Source organism: Dipodomys spectabilis, unplaced genomic scaffold (genome assembly GCF_019054845.1).
Source record: "Dipodomys spectabilis isolate Male_0828 unplaced genomic scaffold, ASM1905484v1 ptg000241l, whole genome shotgun sequence".
NCBI lineage: Eukaryota > Metazoa > Chordata > Mammalia > Rodentia > Heteromyidae > Dipodomys > Dipodomys spectabilis.
In genome coordinates, this window is record NW_024870918.1 from 7,635,760 (window position 1) to 7,662,155 (window position 26,396).

Genomic DNA, 26,396 nt, shown 5'->3' on the forward strand with positions numbered 1-26,396 from the left:
GAGAAGTAATTAATAATAATATGTGATAATATATAATAGTATGCATTATATAATATATTATAATAATAACAAAACAATCAATTTCTTTTTGGGAAAGTGACATCAATTTATAGTAGAATTAAGGTTCTTGGCATTCATTTGAAAAGCTAACAAATATAATCAAAATTGACAACTAGAATAGACTTTATTTTGTTCTTGTCCCTTGAAATGCTATTCCTTCTGTAACTTTTCTAAACTCACCTGGGGGCCTTGACTTATTCCTGGAGTCAGAGGATTGCCAAGAACATATTTCTTAGCCCGCTCAACACTCCTTCGTACAAACTCATCATAGATGGATTCTTCCACAAAAAGCCTGGAAGCAGCTACACAGCACTGGCCCTGGTGGTAGAAGAGCCCCTGGTGTGCCATTTGAATGGCGTTGTCCACTATAATGAAAACATTCACAGTAAAGAGGAAATATATTCTAATATATATATATGTATATATATATATATATAGAGAGAGAGAGAGAGAGAGAGAGAGAGAGAGAGAGAGGGAGAGAGAGACACATACATCTTTCTCATAGGCAAAACAGTGTTACAGAAAAGTAATGTATGGTATAGACATGGACTTTATACAGCTCACCTCTACTAAGTAAGATAGAAATTAACTGCTGTGATCCTATATTTACTATGGAAACAATAGCAAATATATATATACTAGAACCTGAAAAAAGGCAGTTATTACTTGGAATTGTAGAAACCAAGATTACAAAATATGATTTTAGTTCTTTCTCTTAGAAGTGATTTATTTCAGCTCAGTTTTAGAAACTGTGGTTTCATTGTATCGAAGAAAATATGGATGTCACCAAGAATGTGGATCTTTATCCTAAGATCAGATGTTATTACAAATATTTTTTGCAAATGATTTCATAACTATCTATTGATGGGTAATGAAGACATTCATACTCTACTACTGTGAATTTACTCCATTTCTTAAGACACATAAGTAAACTAGAATAGTTATTATATTTTTGTATAGTATAAATAGTGTTTTGGAGCCTCTGGTTTTAGCTAGCTGAAAGTCTGTTGTCTCAAATAATTTCAAAATGTTCTTAAATATTTTGATGAATAGCAAAAGTGATATTTCTGAAAAATTAACAACAAAACCAACTAAAATTTACAATCACTCTTCCAAATTATTACTTTATTGTAGAAAAAGCATTTTAAAAATCAGTGTAAAATCACACATAATATTATAGAAACTCTTACCTATAAACTCTTCTTGGTTTGGTTTACATGTTACACTGGGCCTAAGTTGCTTAATTGGGAACTTTGTGTGTGTGTGTGTGTGTGTGTGTGTGTGTGTGTGAGAGAGAGAGAGAGAGAGAGAGAGAGAGTATATGTGTGTGTGTGTGTGTGTGTGTGTCTTGAGCAATGTCATCTTAATCAATGTTATCTTGATCAATTGGGAATTTCTTGATCCTAATTCTTCTAAATGCTGCAAAGTCAATCCAACAGTAAAGCAACTAAGTTGCACTAGATATATTTTACAAATAGGTTTGGTGAATTAGAAATCTTATTACATTTACAGAATGATTAACATGGTAGTAATTACCAAAAAAACCCACCTTCAACTAATATCACCATAGCATCGCAGGCAGATTCTACAAAATACCTAAAACTTCTGTTTTTAACATCATATCAATAATGCAGAGGAATATTTGACCATCTATTTTGACTACTGAATTACTATTTAAGAAGGAATTGTGGAAATTCTATCTGGTGACATAATAACAATGAACTACAATAATAAATGTGGGATTGCATCATCACTGTAGGCTTTACATATGTAAATTCAATTATTGGAGATAGGAAAAAAAGTTTGTAAATAGGTTTCCTTTATCTTTGACCATCTCATTTAATGCACATATGACCCAGAGTGAATGGACCAGGAATGAAGTATGAAATCACTGTCTCCCAGTTGGTCTCAACCCAACATGCCTCAGGTCCTTCTCCTTACTTAAAACAATGCTAATGATTAAAGATGTAGAATTATTAAAAATGCAACACTTATTTTATGTAAGTTTCATATTATGATATCATAGCCTATTCTAAACTGTGTTTATTTATGTGTACAAATGTCAGGATAACGCTGTTTGTAACACTCAAATTCACTCTATAGTTTGGTAAGATTTCAGAAAAGGAAGAAGGGTGAAACATGAACAAAGGAGTAGCTACTCACAGTCAGCATCTGCAAACACAATGCAGGGGCTCTTTCCCCCCAGCTCCAGGGTGACCCTCTTCAGATTGCTTTTCCCAGCAGCTTCTTTGATTAGTTTGCCAACCTGAAATGTATCAGCCAATGAGGAGGGTTAGTCTCTCCTCATGAAGAGAGGTTCATTTAATATTGTATTGTCTGTGCCATCCTTAAATGTATTACGAAGCACTGAGTAGCATTTTTGAAGACTTAGCACCTTCAGATATAAAAAGCTCCCTATTCTAAGTTTACAGAAATGAGATCCATCAGAAAAAAAAAGAAAAAAAACTCACAGGCAAGAGACTGGATAAAGAACATGATAGATGATCTATGTGTATGGCTGGACAGAAGGTTATTTTATTTTATTTTATTTTTGACAGTCATGGGGCCTGCGCTCTGGGCCTGGGCGCTGTCCCTCAGCTCTTCAGCTCAAGGCTAGCACTCTACCACTTGAACCACAGCGCCACTTCTGGCTTTTTCTGCTTATGTGGTGCTGAGGAATCGAACCCAGGGCCTCATGCATGCAAGGCAAGCACTCTACCACTGAGCCACCCAGAAGGTTATTTTATTTTCTTTAGAACTTAATCTGTGGATTGACTAGACATGTCTGTCATGACACCACTACAACTCATCTATTTTATATTTCTTTCTTCTATTAATGTTCAGGACTCTTTATCTCCCCTCATCTTTTTTAAAAAATCATATTCCTTTCCCAACTTGGATACCTCTGTATTCTTCCCATATCCTAGCTCTTCCTTGAATTCTTTGTGGACAAGATCCTTTTCTTCTCTTGGTCTCCCAAAGAAACACATAAAGACTCTTTCAGAGTCTGCCTTGAATGATAATATACATATACATATATATATATATACATATATATGTATCACATACTTATGTCATGCATATATATATACATATGTCCCTTAAATTGCCCACTCTTTTCTCTAACACACACAGCTTTAGTCAGTGGAACAGAAGAAAAATTATATCTATGCTCTATGTTATTACTGAATGAACTGGAATCCTGCAATTTTGGTTTCCTCTTTTATGCTAGCTATTCCTTTACAGAAAAAGACATTGCTTTTGTTTTCTGTTTCTGCATTAGTGTTCATTAAGAACATATTCTTCTGTTTCTGTTTTTCTGTCTCTAAAACCTGACATGTTTCAATAATTACCTCTTCTTTATTGTATTGATTGACAATCCACTGAGATGATTTTTGCCTTTCTTTGTTTTAGGGACAATAATTTTTTTCCTTTTGTTATTCTCAGTGTTTATGACTAAATCTACATGTTGGATTTTTAATAAAATGTTTTTATTCCAACTAAATGACACAATAACAATTGTATTTTGAATGGGTATACTCAACTAACTGTTCTGTACATTAGAGAATGGATCATTAATTAATCTGCTAATATTTTGTTTTATTTAACTATGTCATGGGATTAAGTCAAATTCCTAAAATTATGCTTTGAAAACTAATCTAAAAGTAGATTTTCATTGGGAAAAATTTGTTTGAAATTTCCATTTACTTTCACAACTTACGTTTTTCCTTCTTTTCCTTCCTCCCAGCTTCCCTTTCTCTCTTCCTCCATTCTTCCCTCTCTCTCTCCCTTCTTCCTTTCTTCCTCTTCCCCCTTCTCTCCTTCCCTCCCTCCCTTCCTCCTCTCCATTTTCCTCACCCCTCTCTCAATTCATTCTCTTTCATTCTTCCTTATTTCTTTATTCAATGGTGTCTTTCTCTACAGTTCAGGTAAGCCTAAAACTTGTGATTTTTCCACTTCCTCCTCCTGAGTATTGGCATTAACGGAGTGGTACAACACACCCAGCCTCCACAATGTGTTTTGATGACCACTTCTATTTGAAATAATGAAGAATTTTTCATTTTTGACATAAAGTATTTGTCCTTTCCCCTTTGGAAGCTCCCCAATTTCTTTCTGCTCCCTCTCATTTTTCTCTACCTTTTCTAGTTAGGCTTATGCTTACCAGAATAACTCTAGTGAAACAAATACCTTTTGCCTTGGCAAATGAAGATCAGACTATTTTTCTAAAAGCTACAGATGTCTAAAGAACTAATTCAAAAGCTGTCCAGAAATATGAGTCAAAAGTAAGGTTACATTTTACAAATGAAAGATTGGCTTGAATTGTCCCACAAAGATAGTTAGGAGCAACACAAGGACGCATTCATTTTTGTACCATGATATCATTTTTTAAGTTGGCAAAAAGTTTTTTTTATCATCATTTTTTCCCCCTCCAAGTCTATGTTGAAGACAAAGATAAAAACTGCAAGTACTGGTAAGAGGGTGTACCAGGACACTGTGGCTTTGCTCTGGGGAGCCGAAGTACCAGTGCTACTGGAAATATTCTAACTTGCTCTACCTCATGTTATGTGGTCAGGGTTTTATTGTATTTCAAAGTGCTACTTTGAATGATTAACTTAGTAGACTATGTCTCATTGATATAATGATGGAGAGATGTTGATTTATGGAGAACATTTGGAAAGTTCCCTAATATAAGCCAAGCAATAGACCCAAAGAAGCAAAAGAGAACCAAAATTAGGTTCGGAGGAGCATTCAAGTGGGTATTAAGCATAGATGCACATTTTGATGTGTGGCTTCTAAAATCAGTGTTGTTGACATTTAATTCTTCAGTATTTAATCAGAAGTTGTCATCATATTACCTTCTGGAGAGACACATGAGAAAGGCAGCCTTTGAGAAGACTCAGGCAAGGAACAGAAGTAAGTAGGAGCTGGTGTGCATTTTCATAACTATTTCTCACAGACAACAGGAACACAAATGAAAACATCTTATAGTTATGAGGCTCTTAGAAGGGCAGACACAAGGAGCCTGCTGGAGAGGGGAGCGTGTGGTAGCCATGGTAGAGTCCTATTTGGTTACATAGATGCAAAAGTGTGGAGAAATGACAAGATGTATGGAATAACGAAGAAACGAGTAGACGAGGTGGCAGAGTTGGGGGAGATTTTATGGAGCAGAAATTTTGCTGCCATACTACCTAAAAAGTGTAAAAAGTAAAGCGTTGGGTAGAGGAAAAAGATGGAAATGAGTTCTAAACATGTAAGAGCCAAGCCCTTTCTGAGTGTATGATAGATCATTAAATGTTTCATTCACTTGTTCATTCTATGAGCTCAGTATGATGGATATTGTCGCCTCTGCTATGTAAAGGTGTGGAAGTTTGTGAAGATACACTGCTAAGGGGAGTTGAATTTGAACCTAGATGTTCCTGATTCATCTACCTTCCCATGTTCTCTTGTGATAGGTAAAGGTCCTCATACAAGTGAGGTTCAGGGGTGATTCAAGACAAACAGGCAGTGGTTTTGCTGTTGGAATAAGGGGAGAGGATCCCTGAGTGTGTTATCTGGACCCCCAATGCCCTGGAATCCCTGAAGGTTTAGAAGCTAGGCTGCAGAATCTGTGCCTTTCTTCTTTTACTTTCTCTGCCAGGTTTCAAACTGAGCCTCTCCATTCCTACAGCTATTAGTACATCTTATGTATATTACTGGGTTTTTTTTCATCCATAGGAAATTTGAAACTCAGGGTTTGCTCTTCCTTATAACAGTTAAGGATTTTTAGAACTTGATCTTCTTCTAGTCTGTGTCTAAGAAAAACAAAGAAAAAGTACACTCTGCTTACCTAGCTTTAATAGAAGATCATGAGAAATAAAATTTAACATCTTATCATTTCATATCTCTATGCATCATTTGTAGTGTATAGGAACTACTCATCCATAATAATCACATTACTCAGCAACTAGAATGTTCATTTTAGTGTTCTCTTCGGTCCCCCGCCTCTTTCTCCACTTTCTCTTCTTGCAGTACCCATGGCTGTTGTCTTACTTTTAATTTTATATCTAGCCATACTGGAGCCAGAGAGGAAAGGTAGGCAAGGCCATTGGTAATATCAAGCAAGGCTGGGTTTCTGGTTCTCTTCAGGATGATCACAGAAGAGAGAACCCCAAATAAGGAACTCAGGTTGAGGCTCTGCTGTTTCATTTCTCCTAACCTATACAACGCGGTTGTATTCATTCACATAAGTCTCTGTGGTCTAATTTGTATTTTCTGTCATAAATGTTACCAGTCAGATGACACAGGCTCAGTGGCTGTATTTCTACTAAGAGAAAGGAAGAAACCCACTCAGTTTACTTTAGTCCTTCTGGCATTGTAAGAAGTATTTCATTTCATTCAAACTACTGCTGCGTGTGTAGTATAAACAGATCTGAATGCGAGAAACAAGAACAAATCATGAAAAAGAAGTGTTGTTTGAAGAAAGTGTCGGCTTACAAATAGTTACACAGGGTGATGGGTGGAGGGACTGGCTGATGACGTGTTCACATACCTCTGTTGAGCCAGTGAAAGCCACTTTGTCGATGTCCATGTGAGAAGAGATGGCTGCACCTGCAGTCGGCCCGTATCCAGGGACCACATTCACCACTCCAGGAGGAAAACCTGCCTATGAGGTAGAAAGAAAAGGAGTGACAACGGAACTCAGATGTTAATTTTAAACAGAGGAAAGGGTTGAGGCACCTCCTTTATGCAACTTTCTGACACGCTCTACCAAGAGAAATTCACGTGTGTCTTTATCATCATTTCTTCTCCACATCTTATTTTTTAGCTCGCACAAGAACAAGTTCAAAGGCTGCATTATTGAGGCACACTTTCTCCCCAGGATAAATCTGTGGATCATTTCTATCCTGACTTGAATGATAGTGTCTCTGAATTTTATAATAACAGCTTCAGAGCATCCTATAAGGAAGGGGGGGGGGCGTATAACTCAAATAGAGTGTTTGACTAGCAAGTACAAGGCTTTGAATTCAACTCCCATTGCTCCCTGACCTCCAATGAAATAAAACATATAAAAGTCAGTATTAAAATACTTAAAAAGAAAAAAAAAACAGTGCATTTGTTATGCTCTTGTGTAAAAATAAGAGACTAAAGGGTGGCCACATTTTTAGCTCATAGCTGTTACTGCTCAGCTGAGTTGTGAGTGGTCATTCATATTATTTAATTAGTAAAATTAAAATATTAGACAAGCACAGTTATTCATTTAGGATGAAAGTTCACAGACCTTAATCTCAGGGTCACTAAAATTTCATGTTATTGAAATCAATTTCCTTGATTCTGACATCTCCTTTGCTTATTTTAAATTTGACATAAAGAACAGTTTTAAGACATGGATTCAGCGAGCCTACACAGTTTCTAAATGTTATGTTTCCAGTGATGACACTATTTTGAGTTTTTGGTAAGGCATGAAGAACAAGGCAAGGTATGGCCACTCAATGAGGACAGTTGAGGAAGATCAAGTTCATGTGTCCCTTGTCACTTTGAACAAGCAGGGAAATATAAACGATGATGGGAACAGGGATCTAAATTATTCATTCACTCAGACACATGCGCTTACAAAGAATATGGCTGAGAATTACAAACAAGCACATTAGCACAGTGACCTCCAACCTTCCTATTGGTCAAAAGTTTCGTTAAGTTTAAACGAATTTAACGAAGTTGCCCCCAGTGGCAGCTACAAGACAACTTAACATTGTAACATTTGAAAGAATGGTGCACTCATTTCACCATAAGTTTATGCTCTGGGAGCTAAACAAAAGAAAGAACTGGTCACAAGGTGATTGACTCTAAGCTGAGTCTAGCCTCCTGTCATGCATTTGGGCCAATTTCATTGGGCTGGCTTCTAGAAATTCCAGCCCTCCATGCATTTACCCAGGAGCCATTTGTAAAAAAGGACAGTTTACTGTAGTACTCAGTGAGGCCCGCCTGTTACTGACGGCAGGAAACCTACCTCTTTTATCAAAGCTGCCATGTGAAGAGCAGTGAGGGGTGTCTGCTCAGCTGGCTTGATCACCACAGTGTTTCCACAGCTCAGGGCAGGCCCGATCTTCCAAATGAACATAACCAATGGGAAGTTCCACTAGGAAGCAATCATTGACAGTAGGGTGCTTGTGTTACTCATAGCTACTTGTGCTAATGCGACTTCTAACATTAGATGCATTACAGGTAGATGTTAACTAATAAGGTTCTACTTGGTGTAATCATCTATTTTATTCTAAAATATGGCTAAACAATGAGTAAATTATAGTTATGTTTAAATAGATAGGAGAAGTAGAGGAGAGCCCCTAAATATACTCAAATACTGTCATTTTTTTCCTACCAGGAAAATTTACTGCATGATTTTACATATAACTATGTTGTAAGCTATTTATACTCAAAGTATGATTTTTTTCCCTGTCATTTAGGGGACTTATGATAGATCCAGTAATATTATTAGCAGTACTGATATCTAGGACAGTGTGTGTGTATGGTATGTGTGTGGTGTGTGTGTGTGTTTGTGTGTGTAATTAAAACCAGGTCCCTTTCCATGCAAAGTAGTGCTTTTCCTCTGAACAATATTCAGGACAAATAATATTAGAGACAAAATATAATATCTAGAGACAGAGTGATGTTTGGGTTGTGATCTCAGTAAAATCACCACCAGCTATGTGAACTAAGAGGACCAATTTGTTCTCTGTGTAAGATTTCACTATGGATTTCTATTGATATTTCATTAAGACGACTATTTATAAAGTTGAAGATTGTTGAAAAAAACAAGGAATGACTCCGTGCTTAGCTTTTGAACTAATGAGCAATTTTACTGAAAATTTCAGTATCGTTCTATTTCAATCTCATTGAAACTTCAGAATGCTTTATCATGTTTCTATTTAGTTTTATTCAGTGTGTCGATCATATTTAGATGATTCCCTTATCCTTAGGCTTAAAAGGAAATCATCGTGATTTCACATAAATGAAACCATGTAAAGGAAATCATTGTGATTTCATGTAAATGCTATGTTCTCACAGAGGAGACTGCAGTATCCCAAGCCTGTTTTCTAAAGATATATTCCACAGAGTACTCCATCTCTGGTATTCTTTCTTCTGTTTTAATTAAAAATATATTTTGGGATCTGAAAACTCTGGTTGCTACAGTGTCCATGGCAAGGATTCTTCAAGCGGAAACAGAGAAGTAGGCCACAGGACACTTCACTCCAGTTGTGGCCTGCAGCTCAACTGAGCAGCCTGTGTGAGCACTGTGGGGCATGCTTGTACAGCTGGGATCTTAATAAGGAGCAGATAATACAAATTTTAAAAAGTGAACTGTCATGTAATGCTAGGATATTTTCCTGGATTCCCTAATTCATATCCAAGGGTAGTCACAGCAAGACCAGATTCAACAAGTCCTACTTGTTGAATATATAAGCATTCATTTGAGTTTGAGAGAGTCTTATCACTAAATCAATGAGCACAAGAGTTTTATTCCTCCCCGCCCCCATTGAAAATCATCTGGGAGAATAACTTACGGGAATGATTTGGCCACAGACTCCAATAGGTTCATGTCTTGTGTAAGTGAAAAGGTTTCCATCTGGAAAATAAGAAAAGCATAACCCAATTCTATAGGCAAATACATTGGCACTCATGGAAAGATAGTTTAAGAAAGAAAAAAGAAACAGAGAAAGAACTTTTACAAAATGAAAGCATCGTCCCTCCCCCACCCAAAGGGCAAATTGGAATGGTAGAAAACACAATGTAGAAAAAAAAAGATGTAGGCAATAACATACTCGGAAAAGTAACTTGATCACTTATCCTTATTTTCAAAGTTTATCGAAAAGGAAGCTATAGGATGTGGGTTATCTCTAGCTAAGAGAAGAACCATATTCAAATACATTCCCAGCAGCTCAAAGTTCTATTGGTAGTAGACTCTCTCCCTAAAAGGGTAACATGATTTTAAAATGGTAAAATATCTCCCTATCAGTAACAAGACTGTCTATGGACTTGTTCTAAAATGTTACTGGTGTGTTGTGGGCTTTTTTGCCTACAAATCAAAAAAGCAAACTCTAAAAAATGCTCAAAGTACAAGATATTTCTGTCCCTTCAAATTTGCCCAATTCACGGGCAAGGCTCATGGTCTTCCTGAGAGTTTTGTTCTCTGTGCTCAGTTCCATTCTAGTTCCCATGGAAGCTTCTTGGCTATCATAACAAAAACTCTCCTCTCAAGACCCATCGCTTTCAGTGGTTTTCCCATGATTTGGGAAGGCAAAATGAAACAACTAATAAAATTAAGCCCACTTTTCAGTACTACTATTGTCTTATTCTTTTAACTTCTAAGCTGGATGTGCAATTAGATTAAAAATGCACACCAGGTCCAGTCCTGGAGATACAGGCCTACATTTACAGAACTTAAATACTATCCTTAATGTTTCCCAAATGCTTCCTCAAGTGAAATGTTTTATGTCTAATCTGTAATATGCACATCCCACTAAATATTGCATATGTACACATTCACACACAAAGATTATTAACTCAAGCTATAAGCACAGTCTCACTTTACTTTAAACTACTTGAAACGAATCAGGAGTTTGTATAATTGGTCTGGTCTACCTCTACTGGGTCTTAACTGGCACAGTTGAACATAACAGACTTATAATGGAACATGAAAGAATAAATAGTTATATTAGAGCAAGGATGGAAAAGTCACTATGGAAATAGAATTTACATCATTAATTGCAGAGGCCGGTGTAGAAAAGTTTTGGCCCTTTGAGGGACAATTTACTCAGATCAGTAATTTGAGCTATAAAGAATATTCTTGCTGGGTACCAGTGGCTCCTGTCTGTAATTCTAGCTCCTCAGGAGGCTGAGGATTGCAGTTAGAAGCCCCCTCAGGCAGGGAAGTAGTGAGACTTATTTTTTTTTAATCACTAATTGACCACCTAAAAAGTGGACAGTAATGAATGCTCTTAATTGATAGTGTTCTAAACTACCCCTAGTCTTGTCTTCTGTGTGATTACGCCCAACTTTAGAAGTAATTGGTTTAATCTTAATTTAACTTATAAATTCAGAAATGTGTTGGCTTAGAAAGGGGAAAATAATTTCAATGTATTTGGTTGACCTCTTTAGAGAAGGTTCAATTGCTCAGGTCTGTAACTGTCTCCACCACACACAGCCCTGGTGGTGGCCCACCCATCTCCTTACCGCTCGGTATGGTGGAGCCGTGGATTTTGTCGGCCCAGCCTGCACAGTAGCGTAATGTCTTGATGCAGCCCCCTAAGTCCATCAGGTAGGCATTAGAAAATATTTTTCCTGCATTGATGGACTCCATTGTCTGAAAAACAAACCATTCCACAACTAAAATTTCACTGAAAAAAATTTTTAGAAGAAAAATATATGGTCAGTATTATGAACTAGCAGCATTATTCACCATAGCTAAGAGATGGAACCAACCCAGATGCCCCTCAGTAGATGAATGGATCAAGAAAATGTGATATATATATATATATATATATATATATATATATGAATTCTATGCCTCAATCAGAAAGAACGACATCGCGCCATTTGTTAGGAAATGGAAAGATTTGGAAAAAATTATATTAAGGGAACTAAGCCAGACCCAAGGAAACATAGGTCCCTTATTTACAATAACTAGTACATGTCTAGGACAAGCAGAGAAGGTCAAAAGCTATGTAGATATGACCATATAAGATGGTGTTAAGTGAAATGAACCCCAAGATAGAGACACAAGTGGTTTTATCTTTCTTGCTGTTGTTTTTAATGTATTTATAATATAACCATGTGATTTTTTTTGTTTCTTTTGCATGTTCTTCTCTCATGGTATAACCCCTGTTGTCACTGTATTTGACTCCAGTGTCCTACATCTTGTACATACATTTTTCTAATTTGGGGAGGGGAAGGGAAATAACAAAACACTGAAATAAGGTTACAGGATGACCCATTGTAACAATGAGATGTACAAGACACTATGTTGAAAACGAACCTTACAAGTTGGCCAGGGCAGGGGGGGGGGTGGTGAGTTGGGAAATGGACTCATTACTCATGTAACTGTAACTCCTCTGTACAGTATCTTTACAATAAAAAACACATACAAAAAATGGAAAGAAAAAAAGGATTTGGAAATAGAAGGCCTCTTCAATCACCTTGTCTTACTCTTCTTTTTAAAAGGAAGACCTAAAAAGAGTCGAAATATTAAGCTGGTTTTGGTCATAAAGCAAGATACTAGTGGTGTGGTAGTAAGTAGCGTGGGGGCTAAAGCCTGGTATTTCCTATCAGAATCTTGAGTATACCTAGCTCCCAACCGTTCCAGGTGTTTTGTGATGAGTTATTATTAGTCATTCTATCTGATGGTTTGATAACACTGTTTAACTTTTATATTGTACCTGGATACAAGTAATTTACTCATACAAATTTAACCTTTTTAAAAAATCTATACAATTTTTATAAAGATTTTTTTAAACTATGTACTATTGCCCAAATTATTCTTTCAAGCTGTAAAGTTTAATATTTTCTGGTCTAGCAGTCCTTTTATAATGACTTTCTTCTTGTTTTGTTCTGTTTTTCTTAAGTTCTTTGGGATGTCATGTTCTTGGGGTAATCATTGGCAGGAATGTGCAAGTGATTAACTACTAAAGCTATTCCGCCTCTCTACTAAACTGTAAACTATCCCAAAATTTAAATAAACATGATTTTGTATGTCTGTGGTTTTTTTAACCATAGAGGACTTATGTTAACAGTTAGTTAATACTATACACTCCATAAATCAGATACGTAAGAGAAGCTAAAATTTATCAAAGTCTTTCTTCCTTCTAAGACATGTTAGCCAAGCAGTTTCATTGTAAAAGGCTTCTTGTTTTATTTTTTGCCATAATTTGAATTACTCTGTATATCCCAGTAATAAATTATCCTTTAACTGCAATTGCTAATTTCTTCAAATAAAAATAAAGGACTTCTCATTACTGCCACTTTAAAATTCTAAAAGTAATCATTTATTTTTCCAGAAATCGAACCTGGTATTAGTTTGTGTTAAACTGGCTTTATTATAATGCCTGGCTCAAGAAGACAAGGAAGAAATGCCTTCCCCCACCCATGTTTTGTGCTTTTTATACAATTGATAACATTAATAAACACAACTGCTAGACATTAAAACATAATTTCTCTAAATAATAGGATTTCTTGTCTTTATTCTTTACCAATTTTACCCTTGAAAATGCAAAAAAAAACCCTTTTTGGTGAACATTGTGTGCATGTGTGCAGACACATTTTAGGGAAAGAAAAGATTCATTTAATATTTTGCTGAGTTAGACTACCAAATGCAAAATTCATTCTGGAGCAATGCTTGGGCCACTGTTAACAAAGTTGATGGAAGTTTCCATGACATACTTTTGAGGGTCAAGGTCATTGAGGAAACCCAGTATATCACCTGAGGAGATCTGCATAGCCTCTGATCTAATGGACTTGACAATTCGAACGCTGAGTGTTTTTGAAAGGTCCCAGTTTGGATATCATCCAGTGTGTATCATACTCACTGCTAGCAGCAAACGGTCTCTTTCAATCAAGTCAGCCAGCTTGTAGAGCAGGCGTCCTCTCTCGGAAGCATCCATAGTACGCCATGGAGAACCGATCTGGAAAGCCTGTCTTGCGGCCTTCACTGCTTTGTCCACATCTGCCTGCAAGTCACAAGAAGTTCAATTCAATAGGCCCAACATATTGGATTTGTGTAATGTAACGGCATGATGGAATGATTCCTGATGAATAAACAATTTTTTAGAAAGATAAAGTGTTATTCTATCATACGTCAGTAAGACCCTTTGCTATACTTAACTACACATCTTCAGTCATTTAATTCTCAGAAATCTTATTAGACAAATATGCTCCCCCCATTTTGTAAGGGGTGTGTGTATGAGAAGAGAGGGGGGAGGGGCAATATTGGTTCGAGGTGAATAACCTTAAAGCTGTTGAACTGAGTTTTAAATGTAGGTCATCTGTAGACCACTGCTTTTCCTCAATACCCTTTTCTTTTGGTTAGAAGAGTTATATACAAGGCTTAACATCCCAAATAGCAAATACCTACTGTGGGCTCTGGAGACTCTATCAGTCAGACACAATCAGGAAGAGCTTACAGAAGAGTGAATTAGAACTTTACTATTGGAGACGATTACAACCATGTACTAATTCATTTTATGCAGAGGAGAACAGGATCAAGAAGCACTAGATAGAATGGACTGATCCATAGAAGGGTCGGCCTGTGCTAGACCCTCATTTCCCAAATAGATGCAAAATCCTTTTTCAATTTCTAATTAGGTAAAGAGGATTTTTTTGTTTTTGTTTTTACTAATGATATTCAGCTTAAAACTACACTGATTCAAGAAAAGGCCCAATAATAGTAAGTCCATACTTATATTAATGAGTTGGAACTCTTAACTTATGCTTTCTTCTCTATTGTGTTTTTCTAAACCAGGTATGCACCTTTAGTTCTTCAGACTTGGCCTTGACATTTCCCCTGTGTTATAGAGTTCTGTTTAGACTCACCTCCTAAAGAATGTACCTACTACAAGTCTAACACTTCTTTTATAACTACTTCATGTGGGATTCCTTCCATCGACTCAGGTGCAAACGTCTTAAAAGCATACAGAATTCTAATCTTATATTTTTGTACGTAGGACTATTATAGGAACTCTATCAATCGTGACGATATCACAGACCAGTAAGTGGTAACTTTGGGCACGGGGCATAATTTTCCTTTGCTAATTATGGTGGGAGGAAGGAAAGAATCCTAGTGGTTTGAAGTTGTTGAAAATGAAGCCTCTCTTTGAGAGGGGCAAGAACTTCAAATTTACATCCCTGTCCTTAGGTTATATTCCATTGGGAAGTCTCAACCTTACAAGTCCAAAAACTATAATGCAAATACATAAACTTTTTTTTTTAATAACACAGACTCTCCTTGATTCCTAACAGAGTTAAATCCAGAGAAGCCAATAACAGATGGCAAATACACTGAAAGTGCATGTAACACACCTGAGTCTCCAAACACCAGACCTCAGCTGCTCTGTGCACAGAGCATCGCCATCTATGACACAGTTTTGAGAGTCTCATTTTAATGTATTGACTATAGTACACTGTGTGTTACCATATTGGTTGTTTGCAATTGTGATTGTGTGGTCAAATGGGAGATTTCCCCGGCAACACAAAGGTACAATACAACATATGGCTAACCCAGGAAAAGATCAAAATGTGAAACACAAAGTTGATATTGTACTGAATGTGTATTGCTTTCACATTTGATTAAAGCTAAAATATTGTGTGTTGAAAGAAATGCAGTAAATCAGGGACCGTTGCTCTTTTTCACCAAATTGTTATGAACTGGTGCAAGAAGTATTTTCAGTAGTCTAAGCTGTTCTGATTTACTGCCAGTATTTACTGACTATATGCAAAGATTCTTTCACTATACTACATCATACATTGGTTTATATCACTGTCAAACTTTTGGAGGAACAATGAGTACTTGGAATAAAATAAAATGCTTTCATGTAAAATAGATATACAGTGCATTTGGAGGTTATTCTACTAATTATCCATATTTTTGTTTTGTACTTAAATATTATTTGGGGCTACATTTTTTAACCTTTTCCAAATTAAATTCAAGACAGTACTATTTGCAGGGAGACAAAAAAGCAATGACCAAGAATTAGATTGCCAGCATGATTTGTGGATGCCATGGCTTATAAAACACATACAGCTCTTTGTTTAAACAGGTCTGTGTGACACAGATTTCATTTGAATTCTTCTGCCATTGGCCTTAGCCAAATACGGGCATGCTGGTCTCCCAAAGGGATGTGCAGAAACTGGCTCCAAGTCAAATAATTCTGCCATATGAAAAGCACATCCCTGGCAAATGCTGTTACAAATAAAGGTTTTCTTGTATCTATGTTTGAATCCTTCCTTTTCTCACAGGTTGCATTTAATCTTAGAGGATTGGGGTCATGATAGACTGTTTGGGAACAATCTACAATGCAGATTTGAATTCTGGTTACTCTTGCTCATCCATCCATTCAAAGATTTTATACCAATTCATCCTCTATCATTATTACAAGTTTGCTAACGTTGAAATGCTAACCTGAAAAGAGTGTCCCACAACGTTCAATCAAATGGCAAAAATATAGCCATTCCTCATCATTGAAGAGGCATTTATTTCAGGATCCCTTTGTAGATAACCTAACCTGATGAATGTTCAAGTCTTTTATATGAATTGACACAATATTTACATATAACGTACACATATCCTTCCACGTGTTTAAATCATATCTAGATAACTTAGATTACCTAATACTAAGCAAAAGCTAGGTAGATGCTGTAGTGTATTGCTTAGGAAATAATGGCCTAATCACTTAGTCTCCAGAAGTGATAGGATAACAGTTTTAATCCCTTGTTTGGACCTCAGATGCAGAACTTGTAGGTATAGAGGGCTTATTGTCTTCTAAGGTGAAATATGTTGTATGACGATTCACGATTACTTGAAGGTACAATTTCCTGGGCTCTGTCCCTGAGCTCTTCAACTCGAGGTGAGCACTTTACCATGTGAGCCACAGTGCCTCTTCCATTTTTCCGGTGGTTAATTGGAGATAAGAGTCTCACAGACTTTCCTGCCCGAGCTGGCTCCTGAGTAGCTACAATTACAGATGTGAGCCTCCTCGGTCCCACTGAATTTGCTTAACTTTAAAATTGAGGTATGTTGCTTCACAGGGTTATGTTGAAGACTTCTTAAGCTAATACTTGACACAAAAGTTGGATGTGGCATCAGGTCAAGCTCATTGGATGGAGGCAGATGATAGCCAAGAAAATGAACCAACATGAAAATCAAGCAGGTAATTATTTTAACACCTCCAGTGCTCTTGCTTTCTACTAGTGTAGGCCTTTATTATTTAGATTATTTTTCAGGACAGTGACAGTGAGAGTGAAGGCTATTGATAAGGTGACACAAAATGGCTCCAACTGTCTTGCCTATTGCTACTAGGCTAATATTCTTCACTTAGCTGTTTATTTTTTATTTTTTAAATCCTATATCACTTTTCCTTCCAATGTTTTCAATCACTCCCCTATATCCACAATCTCAAGGCCAAAGTCCTTGTGCCTGGTCCAACATTTTTGTGTTCCACCTCACCCTGCCCAAGCTATATGTTCTTTCTGTTCTAGCTTACCCAGCTTTTGCCCCTGTAATTCTCTTGCCAAGTGTGTCATTTGAACTGAGTCAGCTTCCTACACAGACAAAGTTCAAGTATCACCACTTACAAGAAACCTTGCTGGATGAATCCATCTGGATGATAGCTACTAGTTAAGAACCTAATAAGCCACACTTACTAAAATCAGTTCCTTATGGCTGCAAGTTGCTACTATACTTAAATATCATGGACCTTGTTTGCTAGGCAAGTAGATCTTACATATATGAAATATAATAGATAGTAGAACCAACATTCAATCCCACATCTACTTTTGAGTATAGGTCTTATAGGTTTGCAAGGCTATCCCAAATATATTGCAATAAATATTCCTTACTTACTGTGTTATAATGTATACTTATTCTAGCCTATAGTGGTCAGCTAACTAATTTATTAAATTTAATAATTATACTAGTTTAGTTATCTGTCTTATAAACCTATGTAATACACCAATGTAATGCAAGTATGCATCTTATTTATTAATATTAACCTTTGATCAATTTCAACTACTGCCATTATATAACAAAACTTTTATATTATTCAAAACTACTAGGCACATAAAGGATTTTGGATTTGGTTAGCATTGCCAAGGAAATAGGTTTTGAATTAACCAGAAACTAATTTGATACATTGGCTAACATTCTAGCATTGTGGTCTATGACATTTAAAATGTTTCTATTTTAAAATAAGGTCCACAATCACAATCTGAAAACGTGAAAGCAGTTTAAATGTTTATGATATACAATGCTACTTAGGCCTCGTTAAGGAAGGACTGAACTCTTCAATCATTCCCAGATGGTACATTCCCAGATTAAACTCATTCATGGAATGAATGGAGAACATAGTTATCAGACCAGTTTTACTTTTATACCTGTCATAAGCACTTACTTTAATAGACATTTACTTTTATCTAACCAATTATTTGTTAGGTCATGCTGTAGTATTATAAAAGCATTTTCAGGATTAGCCAAAAGAGCCTAAAAGAGCCATCGAAGTGAAAAGAAAACAGTTCCCACCCACATTTGTACTTTGCTTTCCAATCTCCATTTGTTCTTGTCCCGCCCCCTTCTTTATGATACTATTGAAACATAAAGACTACAGGCCATTGTTAGCTCCATTCTACTCATCAATTAAATCACGACAACCTTTTGGCTCATTATCTCAAGAGTCAGTTTCAGCATATTAGGTTTACTGTGACTGTGTAATGTACTAGATTTGTACCATTCAGTAAGCAATGTTAGTTTACTAGACTTTTTTTTCCCTGTTGGAACAACAACTTCTGATCAGATATCCATCCAATTAGCTAGCATTCGGACTTGACTTGCAGCATTGCTAGGTGTTATGGAGAGTCCCCAATCTCTTCCTTGTACAGGAATAATGAGAATAATCACAGAACCAATCACTGGCAGTCATTTCTAAGACATCTAAGTCTTCACACTTGCCTGACACTGTTTCAGCTGGAACCTAGGCATAATATTTGTTCAGCAGCAAAACCAGCTGTTCATCTAAGAAACTAGGGCAAATCTAATGGTTCAAGGCTTTGTAGCTAAAGCATGAAGAATATTGTTTTCTTTTACTTGTCAATAATAAATAAATCGGCAGTTATTGTGTGTGTGTGTGTGAATGGCCTTATATCTGCACAGAAAAAGAATATGCAGCCCTCAGGAGCTCATTCTGTCCACATCTAGTCCTTTATTTTGTTTATTTTTTAATTTCGTGCATGTACAACCTATTAATATTCAACAAAGATATTAGAAACATAATGGAAGAAAGGATGGATTCTTCAATCAATGGTGCTGGGAGAATTGATAATCACAAATTTTATGATTCATTACATACAAAACCCAACTCAAGTAGAAACCTGAATGAAAGGCCTAAAGGTATGAGACTATTCCTAGAAACTACAGGAACTTTTATTATGATAGGGGTATGGGCAATGATCTACTTCTACAAGACTCCTGCATTACAAAACAACAACAAAACAACAAAATAAATAAATGTTTTTATGCAAAACTCAGAGATTGCAGAGCAAATAAGAAAAAGCCTGAAGAAGAAAAGAATTGCAGGCTGGGAAGGTGGCTCAGTGGTAAAGCACTTGCCTTGCATGCCTGAGGCCCTGGGTTCGATTCCTCAGCACCACATAAGCAAAAAAGAAAAAAACCGGAAGTGGCGCTGTGGCTCAAGTGGTAGAGCGCTAGCCTTGAGCTGAAGAGCTGAGGGACAGCGCCCAGACCCAGAATTCAGGCCCCACGACTGGATCAAAAAAAAAAAAAAAAGAAAAGAAAAGAATTGCATACTATTTATCTGACCATAAATTAATATCCAGAACACATAGCAAATTAACATCAACAAACAGTCCAAACAAAAACAAGTTATTGAGGGTGTGAGAGGGAGGTATATCCCTGTGGTCCCTACTACTTGGGAAGTGGAGATAGAAAGATTATGGTCTACGGTGGGGCCTTATCAAAGCTTCAGAGCTTATCTGAAAACAAGCAAGCAAACAAACAAACTGAATTTGTTCCATTGGTATATGGAAGTCCCTGAGTTCAGTTCCTAGAGTGGAAATAAAAATAAGGGGAGGAGGAAATGGTATGAGTGGATCTATCAATATCAATTGGTATTAGAAGATTTTGTCCAATATCACTAGCAATCAGAGAAGTACAAATAAAAATTGTATTTTACTGACATTACCTGGCCATAAGCCAAGTGGTTATTATGAGACTTAACACTGGTAGGTATGTGCATGAAAACTGAAACCCTAATACACTTTTGGTGGCAATGTAAATTAGTCATTAGAGAGAACAGTATGAGGCTTCTCCAAAGACAATGTTTCAGGAGGAGGCAGGAAAGAACAACTCTATCAGGGCAGATCTGAGAAGACTTGGAAGAAGTTTGAAAACAGCTAATGACTGGGGCTTGAGGCTTCCTGTATCCAGTATTTCTGAAGATCTTCATGTATTATATTCAGTGGTCCAAGTAAGTGGTTGTTTTTTTTTTCTTCCATTTCCTTATATAAAGAGGAATTCAAAGAGAGTGAGTACAAAACAAATGTGGGACCTCTGAACTCTTAACTGCAGATGGTGACTTGGACCCGTTCCTGACGCCCACGTTGGATCCACACAGAGGCAAGGACAAGCTAGCAATATTTGGGGTGGGACGCTGGGCGGGATGAAGTTGGAATTGTTTGGTTGATGAGGTGGCCTGGGACTGAAGCCATTAAAGAAAGAGTTGAGTAATAGTACAAAGGACCTTTGTGTGAGGACTATTCCCCTGAGTCACTGAGAACCCGCGTGAAGAATTGATCCATGTCTGAATTCTCCAGTAGACCCAGAAAGTAAAATCTGAAAGTGAGTGAGTGACACGTGACAGTTAGGTTCTGTTTGTAACTTTTCATTTTGTTGACTCCCGTGTTTAAAATGTACTTTTGCTTTTTAATGACCCGGGTTCCATGTACTGATAATGCTGCAAACTTAATGAAGCTGTGGCCTTCTAAACACCTGAAAAACTCCCCAAGTTTATGGCTGTCTGGGAATAGGCCTGCCTGGCTCAGTCTGTACTTTGAGATTTGTGATCTCAGAGATTCAGACTGAGGTAATGAAGGAATAGAACTGGGCAGGGAAGTGGACTGAAGTCTACTGTACACAAATAGTACCGTTTGTTTGTTTGTTTGTTTTATTTTGCTGAGTTCATCTCCCAGTAATCTTTTCCATACAGTAAAAAATCTTGTTAGCATTGCATTTAGCATATGCATTACAGAGATGTATTGCTAGTAACCTCTAAGCAGCTAAAGAACAGAAAAATCATGTGAAATTAGACACATTTTGGCAGACAGTTCCACTCCAAGTTCAGAAGTCTTGCGTTCTTAATAATAACTCAGGTTATTTACTGTCATCCTGTCTTACTTTTACAATAATTACAAGGAAAATCAGAAAGCCTGCTCATCACAGGCTCTGTCTGTTTGAATGCTAATTTCATGATTTCTTTGCAATGTCAATTTGAGTAACTTATCCAATTTTTCTATTCTAACATTTTAATATCACTTTAAACTGCAGCTAAAAATAAGATCTTCTTTATATGATTCCCTTAAGTACTAAATCAAAACAGCGCTGAGAATAAACTAAATTTGGATTTTGTTTTTGTTGTGATTATTAATAACTACATAATCAGATATTCAAATTCAGTCATTATAAAGGCATCGATTAATGTTAATTCAATGACTTTTAAATAAATAACTTGGCATGACATTGTTTCTAATAGTTCTATATTAATTTTATTTTTATCTAGCAACTTAGGATAATTTTATATAAATTATTTCTCAACTTTTTAAACATATGATCAGTTTGGTCATAGGTTGTCTGTTGATAAGCACAGATAATATTTCAATGGAAAAATAATCAGGAAAAATAATCTTAGAAAGATAGCCAAATCTCCAGAGTATAGATCATGATTATCTCAGAAGATAACCAAATCCCCAGAGTATAGGTCATGATTATTACATGACTGCTGAGTGTGGTATACCAAAGATGACAAATACAGTCTTCCCAGAGATCCTGTTTATCTGTGTTTTCATGATGTCTTCTTCAGCTTCTAGTGGGGTATAGGAGCTTAGAATAGCAAGAGTGGTGAGAATGGTTTAGAATGGCGAGAAACAAAGAATAGAAACAGTGTTCTGATACTCACCTTATCTCCTTCTGCGACCTGGCAGATCTCCTCCTCAGTGGCAGGATTGAGGACAGGGAATTTCTTGCCACTCACTGAGTCATGCCATTCATTATTGATGAAGATCTGTTGGTCAGAAGGAGATCAAAGTTGCACTCAAAGATGTGTTCATAAAATTTCGGAAAATATTATGGACTTAAACTTGGAGAATTGCCACAACAAGCCTCCATACTGCATACCCCTAGCTCTCTCAAAATATGTGGCTGTTTCTGGCATTTTACGCATAAACACGCACATCCATCATACACACGCATCCAAACACACCCATGTATACAAAACATACACACACACACACACACACACACACACACACACACACACATTGAAACGCACAGTCACAGTTTGTGGCTATGTTTATTTGGGCCTACAGGTAATTTGATTCAATGACTGATTATTTATCTGATGCTTTATTTTACTACTTTAAAGCTTTGACTTAGGATTTTTTTTTTTAAAAAGCTTGCTTAGGAAATTTGTGCTGATTCACTCTTGGGAAATGTTGGGCAATTCGGCACGTTCGTCAGAATTTATCTTAGTTCAAGTTGAACCAAAGTATCTTTGTTTTAAAATTCTGGAGACCTGACGGGATGAATTTTCCGGTCTTTGTCTCTATTCAGACACCCTACCAGAGAAGGAAGAATTGCCTTGGAGCTATTTCTTCCAAATCTGGGTATATTATATACTTTTTCGCATCAGTCTCTGCATCAAACTACATTGGACTGTTTCATTTCTTTTCCCGCCCTTTTCTTCTGGCCAAGTCTATGCTATAGTTTCTTGAACACTTCAACACACAGAGGATACTGTGGTGCTATAAGTAATTCTATTGTAGCAAACAGGCAAGCAAAGAAGCTGTCTCCACCCTATTTTATAGCAAATCACAACTATCGCAGTATACTCATTTGCAGAAATTATAACCCTGATAGCTATCGCGGTGGAATTTTTAATAACTAGGTAATTTGCATTTAGCATAGCAACCAACTTAAACCTTAGGGAAGTCATGCCTTAGTACATTTTTCCTCAGGGCTAAGCTATTAATAAGTTATCCTTAAATACCAACAAAGAGAGGAGTTTTCTGAATAAAGATTCAAGCTTCAAACCCAGTGAATAAGTCGACCTTCCTTGAAAATTGTATGTATCAATTTAAAATTATTCAAAATTAAGCGAGCTATTTTGTATTTTCACAAGCCTAACAAAAAGTTGAAATATATAACATCCTCTACTTACTTATGGACACATATATTTAAATAACCAGGAAAATTTAAATAAGTAATGAAGGGATAAAGAGAGAAGCTGTTGTAGCATTTAACAGAGACAGAACATGGCTTTAGTCCATCATAAAAATGAGTAATTCTTAATTTAGTTTTGTGAAATATTTTTCTCTAGTACAAAGAATGACTATCAAAGCTCATTTATTAATGAAATGCAAATTCAAGACTACAACATTGGAAACTCATACTTTAAAAAATGATCTCCTGCTGATCTTTTTAAACCTTTCTGTTGCATGGAAATGCACACAGAACAAACATCTTTATTTCTGCTTCCTCCCCTCCCCAGGTTCTTCAACTACATGCCTCTTTTCTCATAGGTTTCGCTAAGCAATCTAGGAGCTAAAATCTCATCTGAAGGTAAATTAGTTATGGGATACTCTTGTTTCCAGGAGAATGAAATTCCTATTTCTTATAAAACAATAATAAATAATAACTAAATGAAAAGTATGCCATTGGCTACTGGAAGCAAACTATACAGACTCCCATTATTACTTCCTATTTCTTGCCATGTAGTATTTGTCTTACCAAGGGATTTCCCAGCCATAGAAACACTTGAAGCTCTATGTTCTCTTTAAGTTCCCTCATCAAATGCTCCCTTCTTTGTCTCTGTATCTGTCTGCCTTTTTCTGTCTCCCTCTCTCTCTCTTCTCTCTTTTCTCTCTCTCTCCCTCTCTCTCCATCTCTCTCCTCTCTTCTCTCTCTCTCTCCCTCTCTCTCTCTCTCTCTCGCTCACACTCACACACTCTCACACACACACACACACACACACACACACACACACACACACACACACACTTCCTTTATCTGTTAATGACACTTGCAATACTTACCTCCTTGTTTGGATCACTCTTTGCTCCTCATCACTACCCCACAAATATCTCTCTCTGTTCTCCTCACCTCCTCCCTTTGGCTGATTGAAATTCAATTTTTTTCCTGTTAGTGGAATCTTCCTCAACCAACCAAGTTTAGATTTTTTTTTTAAATCTTCAATTCTCCTAGACCACTTTATAATTCCTTTTGGTCTAGCTGCTTAGGATTGTACTTGAGATGTTTTATTACCTGGCCGCTGCTTGGTATTTCAGTGTGTGGTCCTTAGTTTATTCGTTGTTTGGGGCTCCTTCTACTGTGTCAAACACCAGTCCGCTTTCTTCCCTGTACTTTTATTCATAGTATTCCTTATACTGGAATTTCACTATTTTCTTCTTATAGTTCAACCTCTAGCTTAATAATATATTACTTCTTCATATGATTTCAACAGTTGTTCCAACAGGATATAATTTATTTTTCCAAAGTAAGATGCTTACATTCTGCTAAGAAATTGCATATGATATTCTGCTTTATGTTAAACATAGGTGTCCACATAGCTACCCATGAGCTTGCAAACAAACAGGAACAACAAAAACAATATAAAAGGCCTAAATGCATTATTGTACCTGTCCTGTGTTTTGAAGTCAGTCTGTTTTCCCCTGCCTTCTGAACTCCAAAGGTTATCTTACTTCTTCAGACTTTCTATATCTTATATTTGGAAGCATAACTCTCATCATTTGAGAGATAAAGTGGTTTTTAAAATCCCATTTAAAAGCAAATAAAACCAAACTGCTGAACTGATTTTGTGTTACTGGGCTTATAGTGAGACATTTCACTTTCTGTATGGTTTTTCATGTCTGTAGACATGTAATTATTTGTGATGTTACGTTCACAATAATATGGCCTGAGTACATTATAGTTTATTTTACTTTATATGGTAACTCTTTTGGTGAAATTATCTTTATAATATGCATGCATTATTTTGTTTTATTATCACAATCATGCTCATGAAGTTCTCCCTTCAGATTCAAGTTAGGGAATGATTCATAAATGAGGATTAACCTAAAGTGATAACATGATTTATCCGGTAGACTTCAGAAGTCAGTTACTGGCCACTGTCCCAAATCATTCAGAATAATGTGAAATCAGCTTTCAATTTTATTTATGCTTCTATTTAACGTAGTCCTGAATGGTCACTTTGGTCTAATCAGAAAAGTTTTTGTCAAGTAATGAGCAACTAGTTGTGGCATCATCTGGAGAAACTAACAGAAGAGTGTGTTTCTATCAAGACCGGCCGGTTAGGACTAAAAGTTATAGAATCCAATAGCAAAAGCAATGTTTTACTCAATACATTGCACCATGAGACTCACACAAGAGACCTATGTGGATTGGAAGAACAAGTAAGAATCAGGGAAAGAAGGGAAACCACTAGCAAAAGAGTATACCCATCTCGGTATCTTCAGCCGGGTGAAGAAATCAGCTGTAAAATAAGGGTTCCTGTGGAAAGGAACCTGAATTGAAGTCAGTTTGTGTTGGGTATTGAAACCCAGGGTGAGAAACGTAAGCCACATCCGAGATCAAATGGATGTTTTAGCAGTACTGATTAAAGTCCCTCAAACCAATTTGAAGTGGAGCCATCAGTGTCTAGATGATAGTGCAGAGACTACTTTCATGAGTTCAGAGCACAGTCCCACGGCTTCTGAGTATGTAGCAGTGCAGGCTGCAAGGTGGTACTCTGAAATCTGCAGGTTATACATTCAGTGCATTTCCCCCACAACCAGACATCAGCACGAACGTGAACTCAGCACAGATAATAAGATGAGGGAGGTAGCCTGAAGGGCCAGGCTTGCAACATCCTTTTCTTCCTCTTTACTATGGAGAATTTATTAGTAGGAACGACCTCAATTATCTTTTTTTTTTCTTTTTTTACTGTGTTAATGTTCTCAGATTTACATTTGGTATTTGCCTTCTAGCTACCTGCATGACCAAATGTATTTGAAACATCACCCTTCCTGTAATTATAATAACTTGTTATATGGAAAAGCTTAGGCCAGTGAATGTTTATTAGAGTAATTATTACATCTATTTTAGGCCTACTGAAATGCTCTATCATAGCAACAGTGATTGTATTTTCCATTCAGGCATTGGCAAGATTAGGAGGGAAAGAATGATTTTATCAAAGTAAAATATTCTTGAGTTTCATTAACTTTGACATTAATCTAGTCTATTTGAGAAACGTTGAGCATCTTGAGCATAGCTTTTTAATAATGAAGATGTAGGATATACATCAACTGTAAGTTCCTAG

General features: G+C 36.6%; 1 protein-coding gene across 1 annotated transcript in view; it reads right to left on the reverse strand.

The window, feature by feature from the left end:
• The window catches only part of Aldh1a1 (aldehyde dehydrogenase 1 family member A1), a 48,199-nt gene that overhangs the window by 13,311 nt on the left and 8,492 nt on the right, over window positions 1–26,396 (reverse strand). The window contains exons 2-9 of the mRNA XM_042699324.1: window positions 21,981–22,085; window positions 13,614–13,754; window positions 11,266–11,395; window positions 9,597–9,658; window positions 8,045–8,173; window positions 6,590–6,703; window positions 2,224–2,326; window positions 241–425 (exon numbers count right to left, since the gene is read on the reverse strand). Of these exons, the coding sequence (XP_042555258.1) occupies window positions 241–425; window positions 2,224–2,326; window positions 6,590–6,703; window positions 8,045–8,173; window positions 9,597–9,658; window positions 11,266–11,395; window positions 13,614–13,754; window positions 21,981–22,085 (969 nt within the window). The remainder of the gene's footprint in view (window positions 1–240; window positions 426–2,223; window positions 2,327–6,589; window positions 6,704–8,044; window positions 8,174–9,596; window positions 9,659–11,265; window positions 11,396–13,613; window positions 13,755–21,980; window positions 22,086–26,396) is intronic.